Source organism: Rhizophagus irregularis, chromosome 32, assembly GCF_026210795.1.
Source record: "Rhizophagus irregularis chromosome 32, complete sequence".
Classification (NCBI taxonomy): Eukaryota; Fungi; Glomeromycota; class Glomeromycetes; order Glomerales; family Glomeraceae; genus Rhizophagus; species Rhizophagus irregularis.
The window spans coordinates 1,314,807-1,342,609 of NC_089460.1; the positions used below are offsets into that span (position 1 = coordinate 1,314,807).

The 27,803-nt window shown below is 35.9% G+C and overlaps 13 protein-coding genes across 13 annotated transcripts; 5 read left to right on the forward strand and 8 right to left on the reverse strand.

Moving 5' to 3' along the window:
- Positions 1 to 49: 49 nt before the first annotated feature.
- Positions 50 to 1,243, reverse strand: OCT59_023076 (uncharacterized protein; the record flags this gene model as incomplete). The annotated part of the gene is made up of 1 exon (XM_066150541.1): positions 50 to 1,243. One exon carries the CDS (start codon positions 1,241 to 1,243, stop codon positions 50 to 52), a length of 1,194 nt encoding a protein of 397 aa, XP_066006563.1.
- Positions 1,244 to 1,892: 649 nt separating this feature from the next.
- On the reverse strand, positions 1,893 to 3,912 carry OCT59_023077 (uncharacterized protein; the record flags this gene model as incomplete). Its single annotated transcript, XM_066150542.1, has 3 exons — positions 1,893 to 2,088; positions 2,190 to 3,513; positions 3,603 to 3,912. 3 exons carry the CDS (start codon positions 3,910 to 3,912, stop codon positions 2,028 to 2,030), a joined length of 1,695 nt encoding a protein of 564 aa, XP_066006564.1. The 3' UTR covers positions 1,893 to 2,027.
- Positions 3,913 to 4,360: 448 nt separating this feature from the next.
- Positions 4,361 to 4,765, reverse strand: OCT59_023078 (uncharacterized protein; the record flags this gene model as incomplete). The annotated part of the gene is made up of 1 exon (XM_025329554.2): positions 4,361 to 4,765. The coding sequence occupies one exon, from the start codon at positions 4,763 to 4,765 to the stop codon at positions 4,361 to 4,363; it is 405 nt and encodes a 134-aa protein (XP_025189343.2).
- A 1,174-nt stretch (positions 4,766 to 5,939) lies between these two features.
- OCT59_023079 (uncharacterized protein) lies at positions 5,940 to 6,284 on the reverse strand (the record flags this gene model as incomplete). Its single annotated transcript, XM_066150543.1, has 2 exons — positions 5,940 to 6,039; positions 6,142 to 6,284. 2 exons carry the CDS (start codon positions 6,282 to 6,284, stop codon positions 5,940 to 5,942), a joined length of 243 nt encoding a protein of 80 aa, XP_066006565.1.
- Positions 6,285 to 7,581: 1,297 nt separating this feature from the next.
- Positions 7,582 to 8,760, forward strand: OCT59_023080 (uncharacterized protein; the record flags this gene model as incomplete). Its single annotated transcript, XM_025323825.1, has 1 exon — positions 7,582 to 8,760. One exon carries the CDS (start codon positions 7,582 to 7,584, stop codon positions 8,758 to 8,760), a length of 1,179 nt encoding a protein of 392 aa, XP_025189346.1.
- Positions 8,761 to 8,847: 87 nt separating this feature from the next.
- OCT59_023081 (uncharacterized protein) lies at positions 8,848 to 9,240 on the reverse strand (the record flags this gene model as incomplete). The annotated part of the gene is made up of 1 exon (XM_025309775.1): positions 8,848 to 9,240. One exon carries the CDS (start codon positions 9,238 to 9,240, stop codon positions 8,848 to 8,850), a length of 393 nt encoding a protein of 130 aa, XP_025189347.1.
- Positions 9,241 to 9,357: 117 nt separating this feature from the next.
- On the reverse strand, positions 9,358 to 10,515 carry OCT59_023082 (uncharacterized protein; the record flags this gene model as incomplete). The annotated part of the gene is made up of 2 exons (XM_025323826.1): positions 9,358 to 9,753; positions 9,850 to 10,515. 2 exons carry the CDS (start codon positions 10,513 to 10,515, stop codon positions 9,358 to 9,360), a joined length of 1,062 nt encoding a protein of 353 aa, XP_025189348.1.
- Positions 10,516 to 12,253: 1,738 nt separating this feature from the next.
- On the reverse strand, positions 12,254 to 12,901 carry OCT59_023083 (uncharacterized protein; the record flags this gene model as incomplete). The annotated part of the gene is made up of 1 exon (XM_066150545.1): positions 12,254 to 12,901. One exon carries the CDS (start codon positions 12,899 to 12,901, stop codon positions 12,254 to 12,256), a length of 648 nt encoding a protein of 215 aa, XP_066006566.1.
- Positions 12,902 to 12,933: 32 nt separating this feature from the next.
- On the reverse strand, positions 12,934 to 14,297 carry OCT59_023084 (uncharacterized protein; the record flags this gene model as incomplete). The annotated part of the gene is made up of 2 exons (XM_066150546.1): positions 12,934 to 13,418; positions 13,790 to 14,297. The coding sequence occupies 2 exons, from the start codon at positions 14,295 to 14,297 to the stop codon at positions 12,934 to 12,936; spliced, it is 993 nt and encodes a 330-aa protein (XP_066006567.1).
- A 124-nt stretch (positions 14,298 to 14,421) lies between these two features.
- On the forward strand, positions 14,422 to 14,739 carry OCT59_023085 (uncharacterized protein; the record flags this gene model as incomplete). The annotated part of the gene is made up of 1 exon (XM_066150547.1): positions 14,422 to 14,739. One exon carries the CDS (start codon positions 14,422 to 14,424, stop codon positions 14,737 to 14,739), a length of 318 nt encoding a protein of 105 aa, XP_066006568.1.
- An 877-nt stretch (positions 14,740 to 15,616) lies between these two features.
- Positions 15,617 to 16,801, forward strand: OCT59_023086 (uncharacterized protein; the record flags this gene model as incomplete). The annotated part of the gene is made up of 3 exons (XM_066150548.1): positions 15,617 to 15,738; positions 16,128 to 16,376; positions 16,459 to 16,801. 3 exons carry the CDS (start codon positions 15,617 to 15,619, stop codon positions 16,799 to 16,801), a joined length of 714 nt encoding a protein of 237 aa, XP_066006569.1.
- Positions 16,802 to 19,343: 2,542 nt separating this feature from the next.
- Positions 19,344 to 20,765, forward strand: OCT59_023087 (uncharacterized protein; the record flags this gene model as incomplete). The annotated part of the gene is made up of 5 exons (XM_066150549.1): positions 19,344 to 19,349; positions 19,421 to 19,883; positions 19,953 to 20,193; positions 20,272 to 20,374; positions 20,448 to 20,765. The coding sequence occupies 5 exons, from the start codon at positions 19,344 to 19,346 to the stop codon at positions 20,763 to 20,765; spliced, it is 1,131 nt and encodes a 376-aa protein (XP_066006570.1).
- Positions 20,766 to 25,908: 5,143 nt separating this feature from the next.
- On the forward strand, positions 25,909 to 26,330 carry OCT59_023088 (uncharacterized protein; the record flags this gene model as incomplete). Its single annotated transcript, XM_066150550.1, has 3 exons — positions 25,909 to 26,059; positions 26,140 to 26,189; positions 26,265 to 26,330. The coding sequence occupies 3 exons, from the start codon at positions 25,909 to 25,911 to the stop codon at positions 26,328 to 26,330; spliced, it is 267 nt and encodes an 88-aa protein (XP_066006571.1).
- Between the last annotated feature and the right edge of the window lie 1,473 nt (positions 26,331 to 27,803).

Genomic DNA, 27,803 nt, shown 5'->3' on the forward strand with positions numbered 1-27,803 from the left:
AAAATAATAAATTTATAGGACAATCGAGTACCAAATATGCGAAATTCTCCTAAGCGGTTACCGGAGATATAATAGGACTCATCATTGGTGAGACTTTCCTTTCGTATCTTCCGTCACGATAGTAATAACCTCTATCACGTTCACCATATTCATTATATCCACCGTATCCATTATATCCATCATCATCCGAATCGTCTGGAATCTCATCTTCAGAATTACTATCGGAATCGGAGTCATCATTGATTGAATTGGGGTCGCCATCGTGCTTATTAACTTCATTCGCCTCACCAAAATACACATCATCGTCTGAAGTGACAGTGTTCACTTTAGTGGGATTCGCCTCATTGAAAAACATATCTTCATCAAACCACGCCTCTTCCTTGGAATTATCAGAAGAATTAGAGGGTCCCTTTGGGACCGAGTCATGGGCTAATGGGATAGGTGCAGTTGATTCCTTTGGAAACAAGACCTCCAATACATTATTCTGATCGGGAGTATTTACAGGCAAATTTTTTCCGGGACATAATGTCTCGGAAATTTCAGTCACATGATCCGTTACCAGAGGTAATTTTTCTGAAGATATTCCATAATCTATAACATCTTGAATTTGCTCATTAGTAAGCTCTGAAATAGAAGTTGCACTATAAGATTTGATATACTTGATTTTATCTAGGCCCACTTGTTCGATAAATTTATAGACTTTCTCAGCTCTCTGGGTTTTCTTGCGCAAACTATCTCGTGATACATCTCGAAGCTGTAACCCCGTTTCTTGGGATCTCTGTTTACGAAGCAAATTAAGCTGTTTTGTAATGGAATCATACAGTAAGCCTCTTGCCTTCTTTTCACCGAATTTACCTCCACTACTTTCTATGATTCCATTGAGCTGAATTATGAAATCTTTCGCATAGAGGTACCAGCATAAAATTTCTTCCTGATTAGCTCGATTTGCTTTATCTTCAGCATCAAAAGCTTTATCGCATAACTGAGCTAGATGTTGTGAGGCCTCATCAATGCTAGATTTATCAGAGGTAACTTTTCCGGGACATAATGTCTCGGAAATTTCGGTCACATGATTTTGTTCTATTGATGGCTCTTGTGAAGACAACTCCGAAGCAAATAATTCTTGCTTAAGCTTGTCCACACTCTTCCCCTTCTTGCACTTTGAATCCAGTTCGCTACATATCTTTTCTTCTGATGACGTGCTATTGCATGGCTGAGTGACCGAGTTGAGATCTTGAGACATTTTCTCTTCGGGATGTGTTGGAAGGGACTCTTGGGTTTGGCCGGAGGTGCTAAAGCAAAGTTTCTTTTCTCTATTTCTCTGCATAATCTCATTACTAACCTTTTTCTTATACTCCTCATCCAAGAAAGCGTCCGTTTCCTTGTCTTCAGGTAATGAAGTATCCACCAATGGTTTCTCGTGATGCGTTACCGTTGGCACCTGATCTGCAACTGAATTGAAGCTAGGTAAACTGTTGTTAGAAGAATTATCATTTAGCGACTGGTTCTGTTCCACTTTCGTGATTCTATCTCTAAGCTCAGCGCTCTCTTTAGTATTATTTTTCCTCAACTCCTCGATTGTGGCCCTGAGTTTGACATTTTCAGCATCACGCCTCGTTCTCTCTTCCTCAGTCATTCTTAGAGTCTCGGCAATCTTGCGTTTAAGTTCAGATCTCTCAGCTTCAAAGTTAGCGAACTTCATTCTAAAATCAGTATTCTCCTTTCTAAGCTCTGCATTCTCCTTCTTGAGCTCTGCAATCTCAACATTCTCAGCCTCAAGCTCAGTGATGCGCTGTTTCAATAATTCAAGCTCGGATGACATGATCTATATATATATAACTAATACACTGTACATAACTATTCAAAATAAAAAAAATATATCACATATTTTTGGGCGACGGGCCGTCGCTGAAATTTGCCAAGAAAATTTTTTATTATTACATGCGAAAAATAAATACAAAGTTTCGGGACGTAGCCCGTGATACATGACGCTTCTATACTAAATATCTAATGTATAACCCTACAGTCTAACTAACCACCTGACATTTACGCGACTTGGAAATTCGTCCCATGTTCTTTACGGGATGTCTATAAAATACATGTTTATTAATGATAGGAAATAGGAAATTAAGATTGCAAGAAATAGGAATTTGGCCGAAAGCGCTATGCATGAAATAACAGATTCTTACATAATATATCTATCTAGCAATTGAGATAATTTGAGCTGTTCCTCATCGAAAAGCTTTCTCTTCTTTTTTGTGTCCTCCCGACTTGCCATCCCAAAGTCAATCAGGTAGATGTCGCCATTGTCATTAATTAAGATGTTTTCCTCCCGAATGTCATTGTGGAGGATACCATGCTTGTGAATCGCTTCTAATCCCTTAATAGCCCTCGACCTTTGCCGTTTCGTTATTTTATGGTCGCTCAACATAGTGCCGACAATGGTCAAGCCGATAACGAAGCTCATACCTCCTCCATAATATCCATAACAGATCAGCTTTGGGATATACTTGCCTTGAATATCAGCTAGATCTTTATAAATCTCGACTTCTTTTTGCATTTCTTCCAGGACATACGATGGAGCCTTCGATAAGTCTGCACTCTTCAGAGCAATCATATCTCCACGAAATTCGCATAGGAGGGTTTTCCCACTTCGTCCTTCACCTAATATGCTCTTGAACTTGAAGTCTGAGAAGCTATAATTGTTCTGCTTAACAGAAGTGTTAGAAGATGATTGTTGATTCGCAAAGGTGCTGGAAGATTGTTGTTGATTTAATGAGGAGTTGGACGATGACTTTGAGTGTGACCGAAGAGTACGTGAATCATTGTCCCCTTGAACCGGTACTACTACTTGAGGTTTAGGAGACTTAGGATTCTCTTTCGCCTGTCGAGTTAGATAAGCATATGCCTTGAGTACCGGTGGAGATTCGGATTCTAGTGGAAGGGTTTTTGAGATCCAAAGCTTTGCATGCTCTCGTCGTAGGAACCAGTGATTATCATAGGTGGTGAGAATGCCATATCTAAGCTCGTTTCCTCCCATATAATTATAGATTTGCTGAATTACATCCTTGCCTTTACTCGTCTGATAAAACTCGGGAAATGTCTGTTCGCCCATATCCTCTAAAACATGCTTTCTTTTTGCCTCGATCACCAAGATCAATGAACTCACGAGATGACAGGTGAAGTCCGGTATGCCAGGAGAATTAGGTGGACGTTTTGAAAAATTATAATCTGGTCCCATAAGCCTATTTAACACCAAACAAATATTGGCATCAATAGCAAAACGAACATCCTCCTCGTTATCTACCACTTTATCTGGAATAAATTGTGGCCTCTCGAATATCGGTTGTTGGTCGAAGCGGAATTGATTCACTTTATCGAAGAAGTCGCCCCATAGTTGTACACTTGTCGGTGGGTCACCATTAACCTTTGTAGTGGTCTTCGATTTAGTACAGTCCGGAGAATATGTTATGGGTGGCGGAATACACGACAACGCCTCTTCCAAGCTGAGAACTGGAAACGCATGAGTTAAAATTATGCGAGGGTAAATGACGAAAAATTAGCCATTAAGGCGCTTTGCACAGACTGTACCAAACACTTACGTGGCAATTTTACAATAACATGGATATGTTTTTTAGGAGGCGAAGTGGGCCAGTAGTCTCCAATATCATTTATTGCCAACAGCTCGTCACTGTCCTGGAGTATTAGATTTCTTAATTGATCGTCCTGATCGCCAGGGATTGTCACCTTCCATAGCTTGAGCTTATCTGCAGGAAAATTGTCGAACTCTGGTGCCTTTTCCGCCTTAATAACTTTCTTGAGGTGGCTAATAGACTTGTCCTTCTCAATATCAACTTCGAAAGCGTTCGCGGTTTTATTTCCTTTAACGAGACAGAATAAAGTGATAGACATGTTTTACGATTTATATAGTATTTTTTGCGAAATGTTATTGGCTCAAAGTGCGGTATGTGAGGACAAGGGTAAAAAGAATTTAAAAATACTGAGTGAGTACTATATGTGAGAAATTATCTGTTGCACAAGCCTGCCGTATGATCGGCCACATTGCATCATAGGTGCAACAATACTGCGCCTCCCTAACTGTGAAGACTCTTCTCATTTATCACCTGACGTTTCTTATATAGGCTAGACTGGTTCGGATAAAAAATGTTAGATTTATATTTCATTACACGTGACCCTTTCTCATATACGTTCGATAAAATAATACTTTATTTATGAAATAAAATAGTTGCCGGTAGTCGGCCTACAATACATAAAAATTGCGACTATATCGCTACATGGTACTGTGAATAAAAATATAACTAGTTTAAAATTCGTTCTCGGAAGTTCACTTTCTGATTCACTAGAGCCCAGTATCCTCGGGATCTTTTTCCAACACTTCCTGGAGGTATACGATAACATGAATAGGACCTATTTCACCATCATATTGAAGATAAGGAGGGTTTTTTTTAAGTCCTTTTATATCTTCCACGGAAAAATAATAAGTAAACTTATTGGGAGGCTCCATCAATTCCCCTTGTTTTTTTTCGGTAGTATTCACAGTATTGACCAAACCATGATTGGGTTGTTTGAATTTTCTTACATATAGATCGAAGTTTTTTTGACTTAAGTCTTGCCGGACCTTTCTGATTTCGACTCCCAGATTTTCAACGGTTGAATTATTATCAATTACTACAGGGAAAATATCTTTCCCAGTCTCACCACGAACAAAGCAGACGAGATGAATATTACTAGTAGTGGAAGACATCTTGCTTTCCTAAATACAAGGCCCATGGTGAGAAAAAAACTCGCTCCCATTCATAACTGGTCCCAGAGGGACCCTCTCTGGCATATACATACCTTATTTTGCGTTATTTTACGGGAAAGTTTTTTGCGGAAAGTTGGCTGAACTTCCACATACCTCTACATGCTTTATATCTTGCTGGGAAAAAGAGCGCCAAGCCGAAGTTAAGGAGATAAGAATAGTGATTAGCATTGTCGTATGATGCCAAGAGTTCTATGAAGGCACATGCAAATAGAATTCTCATACCTTTTCACATAGATGACGGAAAGACATAGTTGGTTTTACGCCTGGCGATCTCGAAATTCCAAAGTCCTCAGCCTTTCATAACATATGCTTTTGTCGGCACTATTTACTTTTAGAGCTGGTCCTGTGCTCCAACTAGACCTCCTTTCAAGCGAAGCGCCTGTGAAGCGGGCCATTTTTCTCATGTTTGTTCGGGAAAAAAATAAAGAATAAAGGTTAATATGTTTTTTTCGAATATATATGTGAAAATTAATATGTCGCACAAACCCTGCCTGGTGATTGGCCTTTTTCTGTCACACAATCTGTGGCTCAGCAAATTCTTCCGAGCTGAAGAGGTCCTAAAGGGACCAGATCACTGACCTCGGACTGACCAATATATACCATCCGGCCAGGTCCTGGAGCGGTAAGACGAATACCAGTAGTGTAGGGTCGACCACTTGTGTGGTGTATGGTGATATTTAGCAGTGTGTAACAGTGTGTAAAATAAGGGATGTGAACCATACACAGGTGATTAATAGCATTTCGGCCCACTCAAAATCACGTGTTTGGCCCGTCGTGTTATTTATCACCTGTGTAAACTGTCACATAGGGGACCATACACTACACATCTCCTTGGCCCTACACCACTCATCTCCGTAGCACTCGTCCTGGAGGGACCCCATATTTCTGATCGAAGTTCAAGTGGATAATATGGCAATTCTATTAGACTTATTATTTGTGGGAGATAAATAACATTGGATTGTAAGAGTACGTGGAATAATGACGTTGGATTACTTACACTGGGTAGACTATATACAAATCGCTTAAGTATTTTCTCTCTCCAATACTTGACAGCTTTTGTGTTCCAATGGGTCTTAATTTCACAAAAAAGGTCATCCCAAGTCATACCTAATCATCATAAATAGTCCAATCCTCTTCTCTCTGTCCATGATAACTTGGTAAATTCATTGAAGGCTTTCTCCTTCTCAGCATCTATATCCTCATCAAACATTTTGCTAATATTGTAGATCAATTATACTTAATAAAAAATAAAGTACTGGTAGCGTGCATAGCTTCTTTTCAGTATATGTGAAAATTATGTTGCACATGAGGCCGACTGCTGATCCACTCGCTCTGGACTAGTAAGATCGTGAGTTTCCACCCATTCTGCTTGATCGTCGAGTAATGCTACCGAATAATTTCTTGGCGCTTGTCTGGTTATAGCTATAGTGGAGTGATCGGCACCAGAGTCCACAGTCATAGATATATTGAATTAAATGGAATTAAATATAACTGAACCGGATCCAGAATATTATCAAAACTATGCCAGGTGTTATATAACCGACCACCACTCCGGAGCAATGGTCTAACTAGAATACAACGTTCACTCAATCTCCTTGATAATTCGTCGTTGATAAAATTTTTTAAGGATGCAACATCTCTTGGTGCATCATGTGGTATTCCCAGTTGCCTTGCGAGTTGATAGATCGGATCTAGGGGATGTACCCGAATCGGCACGAAATTCTCAACGTGGATATTTGAATTTAGCGAAATAGCTGATCTACGACTTCTTTGCTAATATTATTACACCCTTCCAAATTGAAGTACTTTAAATTAAGACATGAACCAGCAATTTCTTTGATAGTTATATCGGTAATTTGACAAAAATTAAGGTCGAGTTGCTGGAGCTTTTTTTTTTTTTTTTTTTTTTTTTTTTTTTTTTTTTTTTTTTTTTTGCTGGCAAGAACGAATAACATTACAAATTGATGTTTCAGAATATTCTCTACGATTAGAGATATTTAGATATTCTAATCTATGGTATGACTTCGCGATTCCCCATAGACTACTGCCATCTACTTCTCGAGTACGAAAGCTCCTAAAGCCACCTGGCCGATCAATGCATAGATTGAGGTACTTTAGATTCGAGTATAAATCCGCTATCAGTTCTAATGCTCTATTACTAAATGCTATGCTATTTATGAAACTCAAGTGGGTTATATTTGGGCATGAATGTACAATGCTTATGATTTTTTTATCTGAAAGTGAATGGTAGTATGATACTTCGAGATGAGTTACATTTGAGCAATAAACTGGCGTTTGCTTCCTACGTACTAACTTTATGAATTTTTTCAATCGAGAGAGATCCTTTGCACGTTCTATCCTTATGAATTTATTTAATCGAGGGTGATCCTTTGCACAGTAATTTTTATAATCATTTGGAAGAGATTGTCCAGGATATAAGTCTTTCCCTCTCAATTCGATACGCTTCCACAGAATAGGGGCACCGCATCTGTACCACAATCGGGATACATATAGAGCGGGATAGAAGGATTTATCTATCAATAAGAAATGTAAAATCTGTTCTAATAGTTCTGGTAAATAAAAGATGCTTGATTGCGCCATACATAGTGCATGTTATATGTTGTATCTTTAAACGAAAAATCTTCCGAGATGGTAATCTCCAGCCCAGGCTCGAAGATGTTAGACTCGATGTAATAACCAAGTTTCAGAAACGCATAATAAGAAATTATTGAAGTAAGTATACCTTGATAAAAAATATGGCGCTTGCTCTTCCTGAATTACTAAAGAATATTTTAAATTTCTTAGCTAAAGATAACGCACTATATCCAACTTTGCTGGTCTCTAGACTTTGGTCTAGGTGCACTGGTCCAATTTTATGGGGTCGTATCGAATTGATTGGTGAGAAACAACAGGAAAAGTTTATAAAAATGATACGTATAAACTCTAGACCAATTTTTAGACATAGTGTGCAGTGCCTCATAATTACGCACCATTCTTATCTTTCGAATGAGATAATCGAAAAAATAGTCAAAGTATTTCCAAACATAATCCATTTAGATTTTGAGCGAAGTACGGGTTTTGATGATACGACCTTAATCAAGATTTCTCAAGTATATCCCAACCTGATCCATCTTAACGTTTCTAACAATGGGGGCTTAACCGATCATTCTATCACTAAAATCGCAAAGAAATGTGATAAATTGCAGTTCTTAGATATTGGTTTTGGTGGAGATATTACCGGTAAATCATTCTGTGAAATAGCACGGTCATGCAATGGGTTAAAACATCTAGGAATTAGTTCGTCTTGGATACATGTCACTGACAGCATTATATATGAAATCGCACGATCCCTTCCTAATCTCCAATCTCTAGATATCAGTTCTTGTAGTAGACTTACCGATACTGCTATTCACACCCTTACGGAATCATACCCAAATCTGAAAAGTTTAAAACTCGCGCACTGTGATGGAATAAGTGATATAGCCATCAGAAAAATCGCACAATTCCATTGTTTGGAACATCTCAACCTCTATGGTATGAGTGCCCTTACTGATAAATCAATGCGCATTATTGCGAGATCGTGCCCAAATATCCAATATCTTAATCTTCAATCTTGCAACGTTACAGACGGAGCTATAGAAGAAATAGCTCTATCATGCCATAATCTAAAACATCTTGACCTTTACGGAGTTCGACAAATTATTTCCGACTTGTCAATTTCCAAAATCGCAAAAATGTGCCCTAATATCATATATCTTGATCTAGGATACGCTCCGTCTATTTCCTGTACAACTCTCAAAATTATCGCAGAGCACTTGCATGCTCTAGAATATCTTGGCCTGAAAAATTGCTATAGAATTAGTCAAAAAATAGTAGATACACTATTTCCTGATCTCGAAATAGGCGGGTATTACTCATTACCACTTGGGCGGTAAGAATGAATGAATTCAGATAAATTTTCTGAGCTGGCGAGGCCCATTTTAAACCACCAACTGTTTAACCTTTTTTGGTCGTGCCTTCCTTCATTGCTTATGAGGGATAGCCTCATTTTCTTTTATCACAATTGTCTTAACCGAATCAGATTCTTCAGAAGAACCCTTACCTTTTTTATCAATTATCGAAGAAACTATTTCTTGTATTAAGTCGACCACAGTTTCCCTATCTACACATTCGTCCAGATTTTCTAATTCATCTTCCAATTCATCTTCCAATAAATTGACCTTCCTTTTAAGCTTTACATATTTGATATGATAATCTTCCAGTCTTTTTTCTAATGCCCAAATCTGTCCAGAGAGTGCTTTATATGCTCTTGTATTCTGCTCATCCAGTCCTAATGACTGGGCTAATTTCTCTGTATATCTGATAACTTCCTGCTCGCTAGATACGTCGGATGAATGATTTTGATCGGTTACCATTTTTACGATACTTTATATATGCTATATCTTGCCTCGGGCGAAAAAAATAAAATTTAATAAATGATATCAGATAATAAATCAGTCCTCCCGATTCTCTAATCCATATACAGTATGTGATTAGTTTTCATCGAAGAACTTGAATGCCTCTGCCTGATCATAAGGTTCCCCTCTTCGCCTGAAATTAACTATAGTATATCTATCAGATGGAGCAGTATGGTTGTCGGGAGAGTTGTGAAGTGCTTGACTAGCAATAGTATTAGCTTTTGACAGATTCCTAATCCCACTCGCTACAACTGCAAACACCGCTCCTAATTTGCGCAAAGAGCTAGGAACTAGTGGCTTATAAGGTTTAGGAATAAATTCTTCTTTTTTCAGAAATGCACTTAAGTATGTAGATCCAGGCTTTCCTGGATCCCTTAACACTCCGGAGATGATTGCTTCCTGAATCCACGTAAGCAATTGCCTTGCCCGCTCCTCATTTTTTTCTAGCGATCTAAACACCCTAGGAATATCCTGTTGACCTCAGTTTTTTGCGTATCCAGTTACATCTCCATTAGATATGCGCAAGTTTTTAATTTCAGCTAGGCGGATGCAGAGCATGATCATTACATCAGCTAGGGCCTGTTTGTCAGGTATATTAGATACATCATACAAATCTAGCCTTTCCTTAACCGATTCTAACGAGAAGTGATCCAGAAAGTGGACCCCTTCATTTTTACGTTGCTCAGTACGCTCCTGTTGGATTTTATTGGATGCTCTGGTTATCTCCGGAATTTTGGTAGCGGAGATTATTTCTTCTGGAGCATTGAGGGTTCGCAATTCTCTTCGAAGCCTAGAGAGACGGGATAAGCTAACGACAGGATCGGGGGCAGTTTCGACTAAGGTTCTAGATATCGCTTTTACATCTCTTTCACTAAGATTATCCCGTACAATACGCTGAGCCGTTTCTTTAATAGTCTCATTGGAACAAGTATTATCGAAGGATACTTGGCATATATTCACTTTCCCGGCTTCTGATCCACCCTCTTTGGGAATTACTTGATTTTTACTTCGCCCAATTCTCTCGTGAGGAATTAATGCATATGCCTGTTCTTTGCTAAACTTATATCCTTTTTGAAGACGATCACGAGCCTGGCGCCTTTTCTCTTTATCTACCTTTGGCACACCAGTTGTCAAGAGCTCAAGTATTTCTGGGGCATACTGGCTAAGCTCTTCGAGACTCATCTCATTGGTGAGTTTGTGGTCTGTAACGAACTTGGTTGTAATAGCAGACATTATATAGAGTGGTATGTAGAGTATAGAGTGGTAACTAGATTAATCTGTGGTATTCAGATTATATTAAGTGGGGGAAAGTTCAATTCGAAAAAAATATTCCGATGATCGGTGAAAAATAATAGAGGGGGATATTTGCAAAGCGAACCTGGGCGAAGGATATGAAAAATAATATAACTCGGAGTTTTACGTCGATTTGAAAATTGCGGGTAGATAGGATAAGCGAAAAAAAATAATAATAATTTGGAATTATATATCGCTTATGTGTAAAGAACATAAAGACCCTCTTACCCAAACACCTTTCTTATGAACCAGCTTCTTATTCACTCTTTACCAAAGCATACCATTCTCCTGGAGTATGCTTACCGTTTTTTTCCATTTCTCATGGTATCAAGCCAGGAGGATGTAACTCCATCATCCTCAAGACTACGACGGATTATTTCTTCTCCTATTAATCTTTCCCGTACTTTCATGTCCATATATTCTTTGGGATCTTCTTCAGTCTCTATAGCCCAACCACATATTCGTGAATCAGTTTCCATTCTATCACGGAATGCAATGGAATCAAGTCGGTCTTTTTCAGTGATGGTCACGAAGGCATCTGGATTCTCGCCGAGTTCAACTGCCCTTTTTCTGAGACGCTCTTCGCGCTAGGGTTTTGATAGAAGTATGGCAGACGATACTTCATTGATAGGCTTAGAAGAATCGGGAAGCTTGCTAGTTGTTTCTTTAGGGGGCATATTCGTGTTTTTACTTATGGGTTCGTTAGTTTTAGAAAGCTTATTAACTTCAGGCTTATCGATTACTGGCTCAGGTGGTTTAGAAGTCTCGGATGTCCTAGATGTTGAAGCACCTAGGGGTTCAGCTTGTTCTGCCACATAGTTAAAGAGAACTTGGGTCGAATCATCCTGTTTATCCGCTTTCTTACCCCTTGGAGGGAGATTCTCTTCCGGTTGAGGCGGGGTTATTTTCTGGGGAATAGTTGGTCTCTCTAGGACCGTTTTTGGCACATTGAATATGGGTATGTCTGTAATCTCATTTTCGGGCAAGTCGTCTTGAGATATATCGGAAAATTCTTCCATATCACCTAAGCCAGATTCACGGAGCTTGGCTACGATCTTGGGGCGGTCAAATATATACTGATATACTCTTACTCCATTATCTCGTGAACGTGTCTGATCAATACTAATTAGTGAAAATTTAGTTCCAGCATCCTTCTTAGCCAATGGCTTCTCTCCATTACACTCACACCATTCAAGATAATCCTGGTATACCTTTTTACAACTAAACCTATTAATACAATTTTCAGGCCAAGGTAGAATATAATCAATTATAAATCGAATAGGATTAGGAAGTTGTCTTCGCATTGTTTCTATCTTCATTTTAGTTGTAGGAATTTCCAATTTGTTAAGTTACGGCTAAGAAGGTATGACATTACTACTCCTGGTGCATCAGGATGGTCTAGAATTTCACCTAGCCGGTCGAAATATGGTATATTGCCTCTACAGCATGCAGAGACATCAAAACAGACTATACGAGAATCTTCTATATCTATTTTAAGCGGGGCATCCTGATTGCTTGTAACCATATACCCAGCATAATCATTTATTCGTATAGTTTCAAGGCCTTTGCGTTCTATAGCTACCATTCGTTCTGTTATGAGTGATTTGAGATGCCCGTTAAATCTATGCCATTCCCCATTAGACATCCCAGTCTCATTCATAACAATAAGCTTTCGAGCTTAGATGGCACTATTAAAACGCCCAAGAATTTTCTCCAGATCTGACGTTGCGAAATGGAGGTGTGACTCCAAGACTTTGTCACCAATAAAATCAGTGATGATATTTTTCCCGCACTGTTGTAATGTAGATTTAAGAACTAAGATAGTTCGGGGTTTATTCTCTGGCTTCTGAACTAAATATGCCCACCAGTTCCAGATATATTCGTTAAGCCTTTCATCCCCACTACAGATTACGTTCTTCACATGCCAGAGAATCGGATCCATAATTTCTTTATTAATTTCTGGCGCTGGCTTAGCCAAAAATCCTATGAAAAGATTAAAGAACTTTGTATTATAAGCTGGAGTATTTAGCGGATATGGAAGAAAATTAATATTGCGGTAAAGGATTAGACCTTTGGTAACCGCCCGATCTATTAAATTAATTAACTTTACCGGCTCTCCTCCTAGCTCAACTAAGTTAACTTCATACTTGGCAAGATCTAGTTTTGGCACCATATCAAAATAAAGCCCACCATTTGTATCCTCTGTCTTGAGTACCCATAATCTTGATGTCGTTTGAATACAGGCGACTGTTGCCTGAATTGTGTCATAAATCTCATTACGAGAAAATTTTCGCCCAGAGGTGCTCATATCAATTAAATCCCTCATACGAAACGGTCATTTGGGTCAGAAATTCTGGATCAGTCTAGTTTTGTAGGACTTGGGAGCTTTTGTTCTCGATCCAAGGCAGTTTCACTAATAGTAAGCTTTTTCGAAGGTTTTCTATAGCCGGGTTCCTTATCATTGTTTGCCCGGTAGCAGAAAAAGCTGTAGGATTTTTTATTTCGAATAATATATCCATGATCACTATCATGTTCTCGGTCACATATTGGGCAGTGCGATGGAGAAATGCGTGATAGTGGAAATTTGTTGGGAAAATTTTCAGATGGATATGAGAGACTATACCCTTCGATGCTAGCTTCTTGAAGTAATGTCTCTACTAGTTCGAATTCAGCTATAGTTGTCTCATTACTTATGCTAGCATATTTTACACTTTCCGTCTCTGGAACAGCCAAGAGAGGACTGTTGTCGATGACTTCTGATTCATCATTGGGCGGACGAATCATGAAATCAAAGATAGTTCCATCTTTTGGATAAATTGCTTTTTTTACACGAACGTGTACCCCTGTTTTTTCATTGTATTTAGGCGATCCAAGTATTCACAAGGAAAATGATCCTTTGTTTGCTATATTAGCCCTGTTCATTTCTAGATCGTATCGGATTGACCGAAAAAATGTATAACCAATCAGATCATAGTTACAATTGAGCACAATTTTGATTGATCGGATTGGTTTATATATCCATAATAGCTTATAGGGCAAAAACACGTAGTTGTTGTTTATTATGTTTATTATAAAATCGATCAGGGAAAAACACCAATTTTTGTAGATCGGCTTGACTGACCGCTGACCGCATCAGTAACCAATTATTTTGGGGTACAAATTTGCGATCAATCCGGTCCGATCTAGAAATGAACAGGGCTATTGTCTACAATACCTTTATCCTGTAATCCTACTGGGAGTTTTTTACGAACAAGCTCAGTAAACACTGCAACCTGAGTTATACTTGAAAGTCTCATGCCGAAAGTTAAGACATGTAGAGATATTTTTTTCTCATTACTACTTTCGGCAATAGACATAGTATTTTTATCCCATTCTGGAAATATTTCTAGGCAAGTATCTCTGAAGGCACGACAAAGTATATTTTTTGCCTGACCGCCTGAAAGCTTAGGGGTAATAGCATTTAATGTTTCTATTGGTAAATCAAAGTCTATAACAGGACGAAGTGGCTCATCTCCATCAATAAATTCGTGTAAGGAATGTCCTTTATGATCAGAGAGTATGGCTTCTATTTCATCTGCATTGTCCACGCCTAGAAAATGCCTAGGTCTAACACTATCATCGCGGATTTTGTATAGGCATTGACCAATATCGGAGGCTTTGAATCCACAATAGTAGGGGGCGGAAGCGTCGAAGAACTCTGAAAGCTCGGAATGTTCGGTCATAGTAAAAATTTTCGGATATGTTATTTAGTATACCTGGGATTTGGTATATAATACCCTTGTAAAAAAGTTTAAAATAAAAATAAATATTATTATAGACAGTAAAGATTAACCAGAATAATATCAAATGGGAGCCGAATATATTTGCCAGTATCTCTCCGATGAAGGAATTGTTTGTGAAGGTGAAAGTACGCGACCAGAAGGGTGTAGTATTCACTGGAAAAGACGCCAGCGATCTCTATACAAACAAGATGGGTGTATAAGACCGACAGCATCAAAATATGGGTATTGTAATTGGCATGTAAGTAAATGCCATTCGAAAGCAAATTATCATCAAAAGAAGATGGATAAGATGTTTCGGGATGGGCAAACACCAGAAGCATTAGAACAGGCTCTTGATAAAATGTTGCAACAAGTTAAGTTGTCCCTAGAAAGTTGTCCCTAGCGAAAATTTTCTGGGGACGCTTCGGGACGCTAAAAGTAGGCTTTTTAACGATTTTAGAATTCTGGGAAGTCTTCTAGGTGGGTGTCCTAGTGTCCCTAACGTCCCTATGAAAAATCGAAACTTCTAAACTTTTTTTTATTTTTTAGCATATGTATATTACACATATCATCCATATAGTATCTATATACCACCCATATAGCATACATATATAGCATAGGATAAGTTTCGAATTTTTTCCTATAACTTTACTTTTACTAAGGACACTAGGGTACAATATGACAATCATAGAAGAACATAATCAGTAAACTTAAAACCCCCAAAATCGATATCATAGTTGTCCCCTGTAAAGCGTCCTCAGAAAATTTTCGCAGACACAGTGACGCTCAAAAAATAGCATACATACTGCCTTGACCCAGTTTAAACCATGATCGGACCTCGGAAGTGCTTACAATGTCCTGCCAATATGCCGGCAACAAATAGGCAATAGTTGGATTGTGAAATGGTGCACTTCTGGCAATCAAATAGGCTGGCCATAGTAATACAAATCGCACCTCCAATCTTGGATATGAAATCGGCATACATATTACCGGCAACTAATAGGTAATAGTTGGATCACAATATGCGCACTTTTTAACAATCAAATGGGCTGGCCATAATAATGCATATCATACCTCCAAACTGGTGAATAGAATTAGCCGAATTTGCTATATTATGACAGAGGGTGTTCTGTCACAGAACAGTATCACGTGACTATGGCAAAGTAAGGCGCAGTCAAGATTCGCACCATAATTTCGGCCAGTACTATTCCATAAAATCGGCCTTTGGACATAATAATTCGGCATCCAAGCTGGCAAACTACCAGTTCCATAACATTTCCATGGTAATCCCCCTGCCAGTTCCCTGCCGGTTCCATAACAGTTCCAGGATACTATCAGGTTACCATCATGGTACTAAGCTGGATCCTCGAATCACATGCCCAAAAGATCGGCCAAAATTATGGTATAGTGCCGGCCAAAATTAATCGCAGATCTACTGCGCCACCCGACGCAATATTTTTTTACCATATTTCGGCATTTTGGTGGGCAACCAAATAGGCGCAAAAGGTAAGTACTTTAATATAGAATCTGGTATCTAAACAGGTATAGTCCGGTGCGAAAAGATTTGTACCTCACCAAAAAAGGGATGGATTTACGCCAATAAAAATATCGTATGACTTAAATAAGGTGGGCTGATATTCAAGAATTTGTTAGAACATATCCAAACACACATTCTCTCAAAAATTTTTTTCCATACCATGTATTCTCATTTCCTAAAACGAAATGGTGCACCATTAACAGATAACGAAAAATCAATGATAATTAACATTCACAACTATCTTTTGGGGATAGCTCTACAAGTAATGATCATCATAAGCTAACATTACGCAAGCATATTGCTGAGATATTGGGTGTAGCTGAGGGTACAGTTGGAAGTGTGGTGTCGGACTGGTACAACCGCAGTGATGATACTTTTACACCACATAAAGTCCTCAGAAGACCTAAATTTCAACCTGATGAAAATGTTTCAGAACTTTTGCGTACAACAATTTTGGATGCCAACAAAAAGGCTGAGCAACTTTCCACAGTTATCCTACGACAGTATCTTCTAGAACAAGGATATAATTTTTCTAAATGGAAGCTTCTTCGAGTATTACATCGCTTGGGTTATTATTTTGGCCAGGGGAGAACGTAGAAACATTCTCCATGAGTCGCCAAATAATGTTGCATACCGTTGCCGTTATCTTCGATTTCGTTTTGCTAATTTAGAAGGAAAAAATGATGTTCCACGTCATCCAGAAGTCTTTCTTGATGAGTCTTACTGTCATTTACATCATACTTCACGCAATACATGGGTTCCCCATCAAGGTGTTGTTTTAGCACCTGGACATGGTCCATTAGTAGTAATTTTTGGAGCAATTATTGTATTCCGAAATGGATCTTCCAACAAACTACATGGTGAACTTGTTCCCAACTCTGTTCACATTTGGGACCCAACAATTAAACCTCCTGGAAACCGGGGATGAAAAAGAAACAATGCTGATGAATGGGATAACATTCCCAATGTTGTCAAAGATGCAAATATTATGCCAAATCAAGTAGATTATCATGGAAATTTTAATGCAGAAATTTTTGAAGACCTTTTTTCAACTCTTTGTAAAGCACTTTATGAAAAATATGGACCTGTAAATATTCATATGGATGGAGCAAGTTATCATAAACGGCGGGTTGAAAATATTCCAACTTCAAATACAAAAAAGTAGGAAATAATTGATTGGCTAAATGCTCACAATATTGTTTTTTCTGATGAATTAAGAAGACCAGAACTTTTGGAGCTGGTTCAAATGAACAAAGAAAAGGTGACATTTGCTTGTGTTAAAATTGCAAAACAGTATGAACATGAAGTTTCATTTACCCCTCCATATCATTGTGAACTTCAGCCAATTGAAGGTATTTGGTCAGTTGTGAAGGGTGAAGTTGCACATTCAGGCCCACATCCAAACCTTTTATCTGTTCGAAATACACTTTTAAATGCTTTTAAAAAAAAAATTACATCACAGGTAATCATTGGGTTCTGGAGAAGAGCACTTAAAAATGCTAAGGAATACTTAGAATTTGACGATAACGCACAATTAATGGATGACGATTTTGACGAATATGATAATTCTGATGAAGATTGCGTTATTTAATCTAATATTCATATTTTGATTTTCCCAACATGTTATTGATATAATTAAATAAATAAAAAAAATTTACATAATAAAAAATTTTTTTTTCGGTCCTCTGTTTGAGGTACAAATCTTTTTGCACCGGACCATACAGACTATCCGCACCCTCAATATAGGAACTAGATTCCAAACTGGTGCAAAAGGCTAATTCCTTCAAGGTAGGATTCGGCTTGCAAATAGTTCAAAAACGGCAAAAAAAGAGCGATAGTTAGATCATATATGGTGGTAGTCAGATAACTTGTCAGTGGTAGTTAGATTATATGTGGTGGTAATTAGATATTAATAGAAAAGGCTTAAAAAGATAGCTAGAGCATAAAATAGATATCCGATGTATAGATTAAATGGTGGTATTTAGATCACATTAATTAGATTATATGGTGGTAATTAGATTATATTATTTAGATTATATGGTGATAATTAGATCATATGGTGATATTCAGATTATATGGTGGTAATCAGATCATATAGTGGTATCCAGATTATATAGTGATAATTAGATTATATGGTGATACTATAATCTAATTTAAGTGGGATACCACCATTTGATATAATTATATCAAATGGTGGTATCCCACTGGGTTATGTATTAAAAGCTAAAGAATAATGCAGTTTTTAGCAAACAAATGGAAAATGTTTGTAAACATCGATATGAAAGTAAAATTACTCTGAACAGAAGAGGATAAAAAAATAGGACCTCAAACATTACATACAGTATACAACTCAGTGTCAACTTTTTCGCAGATTGACCTAAATTTCACAAAAAAAATCAGTTTTTTGCAATTATCTTGGCATCCAGTGGTCCAATTTGTACGAACCTTTTTTTGTTTTGTAGCTCTCATCAAGCTTTACAAAATAAAAAAAATCCGTATAAATCGGATCACTGAAACTGAGATAATTGCAAAAAACAGAAAATAAAAAAAAGCAAATTGGGTTTTTTTTGGCAAAAAGTCAGTTATGAGTTTTATAAGAGATGTCTGGGTCTTAAAAAAATCAGGTGCCTAGTGAGAACAAATACAATAAACTTAGAAATTGTGATGATTAAGATTGCTTGTCTAAATCTCTTCAAAATCCTACGATTAGTTTCATCAAAATTTTACTATAGTTTTGGCTAAGGTTGCTTATCGAAACCTAGGGGTTTAGGCAAGATGGCATTTCACCGAAAAGCAAAATTCTGCCAAAACTATATTAAAGTTATATTAAAAAACTGGTGAAACTTTGGAGAAAGACGAAACTGCCAAAACTTATTATAAATGCCAAAACTGCCGAAACTCTGCTGAAACTATAATAAATCTATAGTAAAATTTTGACGAAACTAATCATAGGATTTTGAAGAGGTTTAGACAAGCAACCTTAGTTTTGGCAGAGTTTCAGCAGTTTCAGCATTTATAATAAGTTTCGGCAGTTTCGCCTTTCTTCAAAGTTTCACCAGTTTTTTAATATAACTTTAATATAGTTTTGGCAGAATTTCACTTTTTGGCAAAACACTATCTTGTCTAAACCCCTAGGTTTTGGCAAGCAACCTTAGTGATGATCAACATAAAAAAAATGCCCAATCTACTTGTACTACAGAAGGTCATAGAAATTCCGCATGCATGATATAATCGTGACTTACTTTTCTGACATGTGAAAAAAAAATTTTCTCCAGTAAAATTGTATACTTTTCGTTTTTCACAATAGCTTCTATTTTTTGTCACACTGTATTATAGGATGTCTTTGAAAAAAGAAAAAAAACAGAAACAAAAAAACGTCAAAAGTGAGAGTCATCTAAAAAGTACTACAAAAAATATCAAAAATGAAAGTGAGAGTTTTCTAGCACAAAAGACTTCAAGGAAACAAAAAAATGAAAGTAAGGGTGAGAGTTTTCTGGAAGAGACCACACAAAAAACCTCACAGAAACAGATCACACAAGAAACATAGAAACAAAAAAATGTCAAATGTGAAAGTGAAAGTTCTCCAAAAAAAACCACAAAAAAAGCTTCAAAAAAACAAAAAACTGCAAAAGGAAGTTCTACTGGCATTACTAGACAAGATTCAGGTTTTACAAGAGTCATCAAAGATCTTAGTATCCGTTTTGACTCTAGTTTCAGAAATGCTGAACGTAAAAGCGAGAGTCTTCCAAAAAAGACCATACAAAAAGCACAAGAAACTGTTGAACAGAGTTCTACTGTACCTGACCGTTGTATTACCAGACAAGTTTCAGATCCTACAAGAACCAGAGATTATAGTATTCATTCCAGCTTCAGTTTCAGTTCACGTTCCAGTTATGACTTAAAGGATCTTCCTCATTACGCATCCAATTTCACAGAAGATGATATAAGGATACTAAATGCGACTTTCATACCAGCTTCAAATGAGAACGAAGTTATACCTGCTGTTGAAAGTAAGAACTGCGTTATGTTAATAATCCTCTTAGTGAATCTTATAATCTTGTAACTTAAATATTGTCCAGCCACAAACTTTCTGCGTACATACATTATGCAAAATATTACTTGCGTTACTCTTGAAAGGTGTGACTTCGACGTTGGCAATATTAATTCAGATGGACACGTAAAAACGTTCTTTTACAAACTTCACCAGGTCGTCATGAACGCAGGTCTTGATGTGGGCATGAAGGAATCCAAAACTGACTCATTGGTAACTCATCTGCTATATCGCGCTATTGATTTTGATAATTGGCCATTAGCGGTTAAGTAAGAAATAATAAAAAATGTCTTTGTTCATTATGTGCCATCATAATGACTTTTTAACTTTGTATCACATTAATCTAGAGTTAAAGAAAAATACAAGATAAAAGTTAGTGATAAGAAGATAATGGCAATAGCTGAATTTGTAATAGAAAAGCAAGGAGTTGCTATGACAATAATTGTAGAGGTTCGTGTATTTTCGATTATTTGACATGTCATATTATTTGATGACTCAAAAATCTTTTCCCCTATAAGATAAGCATTTGGAAAATGTTGATGTAACGACTGATTTTGGTGAAGCACAAATTCTTGCCAAAATACTTGCTGTGGCAAATGTAAATACAAAAGAGAAAGTTACAAATCAGACTTTATTCACAGTTCGTGTCATTTCCACTTATGTTACATTTTATAAGGCAACAATTTCTAAGGCATATTTGAAGGAGATAAGAAAGGGTTTGCCCAAAAGACGATCAATTGAAATTCAACGATGGCCAGGACAAAATGGGTTGAGAACTGGTTTCGATTTCGCAAGTCCAAAAGGGAGACAAGCAGTGCTTACAGCATTGGCCAGAATTTAGCAATTTCTTTTACAACCTGAGTAGCAGAAAAAAAGGTAAAAAGCTCTGGGTCACTTATAGTGTATTTTATTTTAATATGATTAATCTAATATTTTTTTCTGACGAGCTGTACCAGAAATTTTAATGATCTGAAGAAATGTGAGAAACCTAGTATAATAGAAAAAATAGCAAAAATAATTAGTCTGATATTTTTTATTCTGACTAAAAAATTACATATAACAATTATTTAATCAATAAATCGCACAAATACATTTAAAGTTTTGAGTTTACTCAATTAGACCCAATTCTCAAAGATGTTCTGGAATAACTACATATGTGTCTTCGTAATACCAAACATACCTTAAGGCAATCCAGTTTTCTTCACATAATTCTTTTTTAAGTTGATCCTGTTTTTGCTGTTTGATAAAGTTATTAGAATTACCTCTATGAAAAAACTTATTAAATTTTTCGTGTTGCTTCCCTTAAACTTCAATGGCAAAACTATAATCATAATATAAAATATCAAGTTCTAATTCTTGATAATATTTGAGTGTTTTTAAAAAATCAGGTCAGCGTATTTTAGATAGTGGTCCAAGATATTTTGATACTATTTTTCGACATAGTTTTTTTTCTTTTATATTTTGAGCAGAATGGACACTACGAGTTTGAATGTTTAACATTGTTAAATGATGCAATCCATAAATGTCCTTCGGCACATTTCTATAATAAAGCTGAACAACTATAAGTAAAATATTTAGAAAGACATATTCCATTTCTATTATATGCCAATTGCTTTGCATTTTTGATATTAAGAGATCTATTATCTGCGCAATGTGGGTACCATTTTTTACCATTTTTTATATTATTAAAAGATGCATTTTAATCATGTTCTTTGGAACAATGCCATTGCATTGAAGTATTAGCATTAATATCATATTCAGTAGAAATATATAGCCCATTTCTATTACATGCCACTTGCTTGGCATCTTAAAGTGTATAAGGCTTATTATTTGTGCAATGTAGACACCATGTCTTATGATTTTTTATACTAGGTAAAGTTGCAGTCCAAACATGACCTTTTGTATACTGCTATTGCATTGGAGTATTGACATTAATGTATTCAGTAGAGATACATAGCCCATTTTTGCTATGAGCTAGTTGCTTTGCATTTTTGATAGTAAGAGGTCGATTAACTGTACAATGTGGGCACCATCTTTTACCATTTTTTATATTATTAAGAGTTGCAGTCCATTTATGTTTGCACATTTCCATCGCATTGGGGTACTAGCATTAATATATTCAGTAGAAACACATGTTCTACTGCGCTCTTTGGCAATTGCAAAAGCATCATCCAATGTCAACTTTTTCATTGATTTTTCAATGAAAAAATTAAAACTTTAATTATCAGATAATAAAGTCCAAACTGACAATATCACTTGGCCAGAGACACTAAAGCATGATCATAAAAAAGAGAATAATCACTGGATTATGACTTATGAATGAGCTTAAAGTACTATCTCAGCAACAGCTTGATTATAATAAACGAACTTTTGAGAAATTTATGCTAGATACTATAGAAAAGAAATATAGGGAGCGGGTTAATGTAAATAAAAAATTATGATGTGAAATTGATAATCTAAAGATACAAGTAGAAGAAACGGAAAAAGAGCTGGCATCCATGAAGTCAGATTCTTCTCATTAGTTGTGGTACTTTTTTCCTTATACTTCTGCAAAGTAAGATCTCGGTTAAGATTATGCACTTTCTGAGGATCAATATAAATCAAAGGTTTTCCCATTCTCTTTTATAATCATGAAAAAAAATGTCATTTCACAGATCTCACCCAAGACAGAGAAGAATATGTGAAGAACATAAAGCTGAGCTGAAAGAAAAGAACTATCATCTTTATAGTAAATTGCAGACAGAAGTTGATACTAATCGCCAAAATGAGAGACGAATTAATCAATTGGAACAGGATTATTCCTGATGTGAGCAAGAAATTCAAGATCTCAATAGGAAGATAGAGCGCCTTAAAAATACTTCGAAAGAAGAAATAGTAGAGTTAAAATCTGAAATCTCCATCCTAAAAAGTCAGCTATATCAAGCTAGGAAAGATGTGTGAGATAAGAAAAAATATATTTCTAGTTTAGAAGAGCAGTTAGTAGAATTTGAGAAACAAGTTAAGAAATTGCTATACTGGATCAAAAGCATCTCATCACGAAAAAATTTGCCTAAACAAGGGAATTCTCCAGACTTGTATAATTCTGATGATAATATGGCCACAATCACAGAGTTAGTAAATGCTATAGATTGTTATGTAGATAATAGAGCAACAACTAGGGATATTCTTATAGACCAAATAAAAAGAGCTACAAGGTAAATATGCTGAAAAGAAAATAATTTGCATCAGAATTTAGTCCGTGAGCAACAAAGGCATTATGATGCAAAAGCTGAGCGTGATAATGAAATTATACGAAGGCAACTTGCTGAAGGTAGGATGGCTAATGTTATTGGTGATCTCCATCAATATCAAACTAATGCTCAAAATCAGGTAAATAGAATGATAGGTAATATGGCAAAAAAATAAGACCGTATAGGTGTACTGGTATAAGAAAAATTTGCCTTACAATTATTGTATCAGCGAAATGCCTACCACTTATAGTAAAATAGAGGGAATATATATAGGTCTGTTAGAATTTAATCAAGACAGGCTCTATAAGCGATATGAGAAATGAAAAAATAAGACCCAAGCAGAGCGCCAGAATAATTTAAATTTGCAGGAACAAATTTTGGCGTTTCAGAATAATCCACCTAATCAAGTAAACATGGTAGGAATACTTCATCCATATTTTGACTGAAATGATAGTATCCCAGACTTTCTTGCGCAACTTAGACTAGACTTACAGAATCAGGAAATAGATCCAAATGATAATCTAGCAGGTTCTTCAACAGGAAGAGATAATGCAATAGAACATTTAAGAGCCTGTATGAGAGAAAGAACTTTAGAATGGTTTGATGATGAGATTACTACAAAGCAGAATTTGGAGCTAACTAACTTACTTGATAATACAGAACTAAAGCTCTGAACGGGTCGGTTTGGTCCGGATTATAGACGGTTCGGATTAGAGCCAAAATCCGTAAGAACCGAACCAAAAAACCGGCAGTTCGGTTCGGTTTAATCCGATTTTTATAAAAATGCGAAAAATCGAATAGCCGGCCATCTAGTGATCGTACAAAGTCGAGCCATATATCATTGGATTCCTCTCGACGAGACGCGTCGAATGGTGGTAAGATCATGTCTCTAGCATCGATAGACCACACGTTAACCCACACTAAATGATTTATCAATAATTGGAATTAGCAAGCTATCTATCGGTGCTAGAGACATGATCTTAGCACCATTCGACGCGTCTCAGTGAGACAAATCCAATGAATATAAATTCGTTCGTGTACGACCACTAGATGGGAAATAATATCAAGTTTCGCATTTTTTTAAAATTTTCGAGCGTTAAAAATTAAAAATTCCGATGCATGAATTTATTCGTCGTCCAATGGTCGTACAAATATGAATTAGGACTCATTGGATTCGTCTCGATGAGACGAGTCGAATGGTGGTGAGATCAAGTCTCTAGCATTAATAGATCGTAAGTTAATTCACGCTAAATAATTTATAAAAAATTGGCATTAGCAAGCTATCTATCGATGCTAGAGACGTGATCTTACCACCATTCAACTCATCTCATCAAGATGAATCCAATGAGTCCTAATTTATATTTGTACGACCATTGGACGACGAATAAATTCATGTATCGGAATTTTTAATTTTTAACACTCGAAAATTTTAAAGAAATGCGAAACTTGATATTATTCACCATCTAGTGGTTGTACACGAACGAATTTATATTCATTGGATTTGTCTCACTGAGTCGCGTCGAATGGTACTAAGATCATGTCTCTAGCACCGATAGATAGCTTGCTAATTCCAATTATTGATAAATCATTTAGCGTAGGTTAACGTGTGATCTATCGATGCTAGAGACATGATCGTACCACCATTCGACGCGTCTCGTCGAGAGGAATCCAATGATATATGGCTCGACTTTGTACGATCACTAGATGGCCGGCTATTCGATTTTTCGCATTTTTATAAAAATCGGATTAAACCGAACTGAACCGCCAGTTTTTCGGTTCTAATACCCGAACCGAACCGAACCGAATTTTGAGCCGGTTTCGGATCGGTTCCCTGGTTTAGCCCGAACCGTTCAGAGCTTTATACAGAACAGGCTAACTTAGTTGCAATAAATGAGCGAATTGCAGTACAGATAGGAGCTAATATATTAAATGAGACTGTTGGCCAATCAGAAAATGTAATAGTCAAGTTAAGAGCTATAGAAGATGCTTGAAATATAGTCACATCTCTTTATAATCACCAAATATGGACTGTCCCAAATGTGTGACTATAAAGAGAGTTGACTGTACAACTAACCTCCTTTTTTTCTTCGTTTTGTAAAGGTTCAGTACTACTTTCTTTTTCTTCTGTTTCAACAAATAATTCTAAATATTTAGTAGGTTCAAAGGTAGTATCTTTAGTAATTGAAGTACCTTTTATTAGTTATTTGGATATAGTTGAAGATATTTTGTCATGAAAAATACGAAAGAAATAAGAAAAATTAGAAATGAGGAAATATCTGCTAGATATTCACTGAATATCCACTGATTCAGTGAAACCTATCTATTTAGCAAACTTTCAATCTGGTTAAACAGATATATCCAAAAGATCATCGGATTGCAGATTACCAGTTTGGACCACTAAAAATAACAAAAGTTTTTTAGAGCGTGTATGCCAGCTTGAAAATGAGATGAAAGAGCTCAAAAATCAAATCATCCATAAAGATATTTCTTTCACAAAAGCTGAAAATGAGATCACTACAAAATTGGAAAAGATACAAGCTCTCCAATCAGAAATAAAAGAGTTGGAAATGAAATATTTTTTAGCTTAGAAAGACTTATCAGAAATGGATTCCTTTAGATGAGAGTTGGCGCAGTCAAGGCAAAATGTTAAGCTAAAGAATGTTGACTTAGATCTAAAAGGAAGATGAATTAAGTGAAAAAAAGGGTGAATTAATTCAGTTGAGGGATGAATTATCCTCAACGTGAATAGAATTGATGGATAAAAAAGAAGAATTAATGCAGATGAGAGATACTTTGTCCTCAGTACAAAAGACATTATCAGAGAAAGAGACCGTTCTTCAAGAAATTAATGCTTGTTTAGCTGAGCAGATTCTAAAAACATCTAGCGAGTCTGAAATGCTTGGAGGTATTAGCAGTCTAGAGAAAGGTAACGAAATCACTAGCCTTAAAACAACCTTAGAATTACCTTATTCCTTATTTTTTTAGCATGCATTCATCATCTTCGTAATAGTATCACTAATCATATACATCTTATGGTACGTATTCTCTCGTCTATATTCATCTTACAATGAAGAAAAAAATATTCTAAACTATAAAATACCCTTAAATAGAAATCAAGGTTATGCATTCCCAATCCAATACACAGAAGAACTAAAAGACAGGACTACCCTCTATGAAACTTTACCTTATGGATATAGATAAGGCCACAAAGCATGGATAATTTCAAAATATTGGTCATTCTGAATTTAGCTATCTTTCAAAGGTTTGTTCCATCTAAATCTAATTGATAAGAGATCATCAGATGGTTTTTGAATATCAATAATCACAAAGTGTTTTTTAATTACCCATAAATTTTTTTTGCTAGAGACTCATAATTATCATGTGTATCTTTAAGAATTCACTTTATACTATCTAATGTTTCACATCCACAATGCAATAAAATATATTTAAGATTTGCGCATATATTTTAATAAATTTCATAAAAATGTTAGGCTATATAAATTGAGCTAATTCCATCATGTCTGCCTAATCTAAAGAAAGGAACAATTTTTAGCTGAGTTGCCAAAGGTTTCCCAGCAAAATCATCAAAGACTATAACAGTAAATCGGCCAGTTCTTTTGAAAGACAAAATATCAGGTAGTTCTTCAAGTACGATTAACTTGAATCTCACATTTTTATACTATGAAGCTTCCTTATCCCTGGCTATAAATTCATAAAAACATTGTACTGCTTCCCATAATTCTTCATCTTGGTGTTGCGTGACAACAATTAGATTATCACATGGAATATACTTTTCACCAAAATTTTTGCTTTCACTTTTTGGTATTTTATGACCACACTTTTCACCAGATATCTATGGATAGATTTTTGGATATTTACTTCCTAGAAGCAAATATACTATTATGCTTGTCTTTCCAGATTCAGAGGTGCTCGCAATTCCTAATCTAAATGGAGGTTTAGAAGCAAATGGATTCTGTTTTTTCAAAGGTATAGTTTCATCTAATTTGCATAATTCGTAATATTTCATAGTATTTTGAAAAGCAGGATAATTATTCAAGGAACATATTTTTTCATTAGATTTAATAAATATAACTGAAAAGTTGATATAGAAATTAAGATTCTAGAGCTGTTAGAAGCTTTTCTAATATATTAATAAAAATTGATATGCTTTCTGAAGATAGAAAATCCACACAAAGCTTAAAAATATAATATCAAAATTAAGATTCTAGAGCTGATAGAAGCTCTTCTAATATAATAAGAAAAATTGATATTATTTTTAATATTCTGTGATCCACACATCCAATGTTTCAGTAGGGACCAGACCTTCAGTCTTCAAATCCCCACTTTCATATTATGTGTTTTATATATAGTAATATATCATGTAATGTATAATATACAGTATATATATATGAGTTTTATTAACTTACCCTTTAGATTAAATAAATCACTTTCCTAAAAATTTATATTTAAATGGTTTAAAAAAAATATTCAATTAAAGTTTATTAGCTCATCGGAAACATTTGCTAGTTGAGTGGAGTATTTTAGAGGTTATTGTTTATAATTACGAAAACTTTTTACCATAATTAAATATCGATTCCTATGAGGGTAAATAAAAAAAAATTAAAGTTTATTAATTAAAAAAACTATTA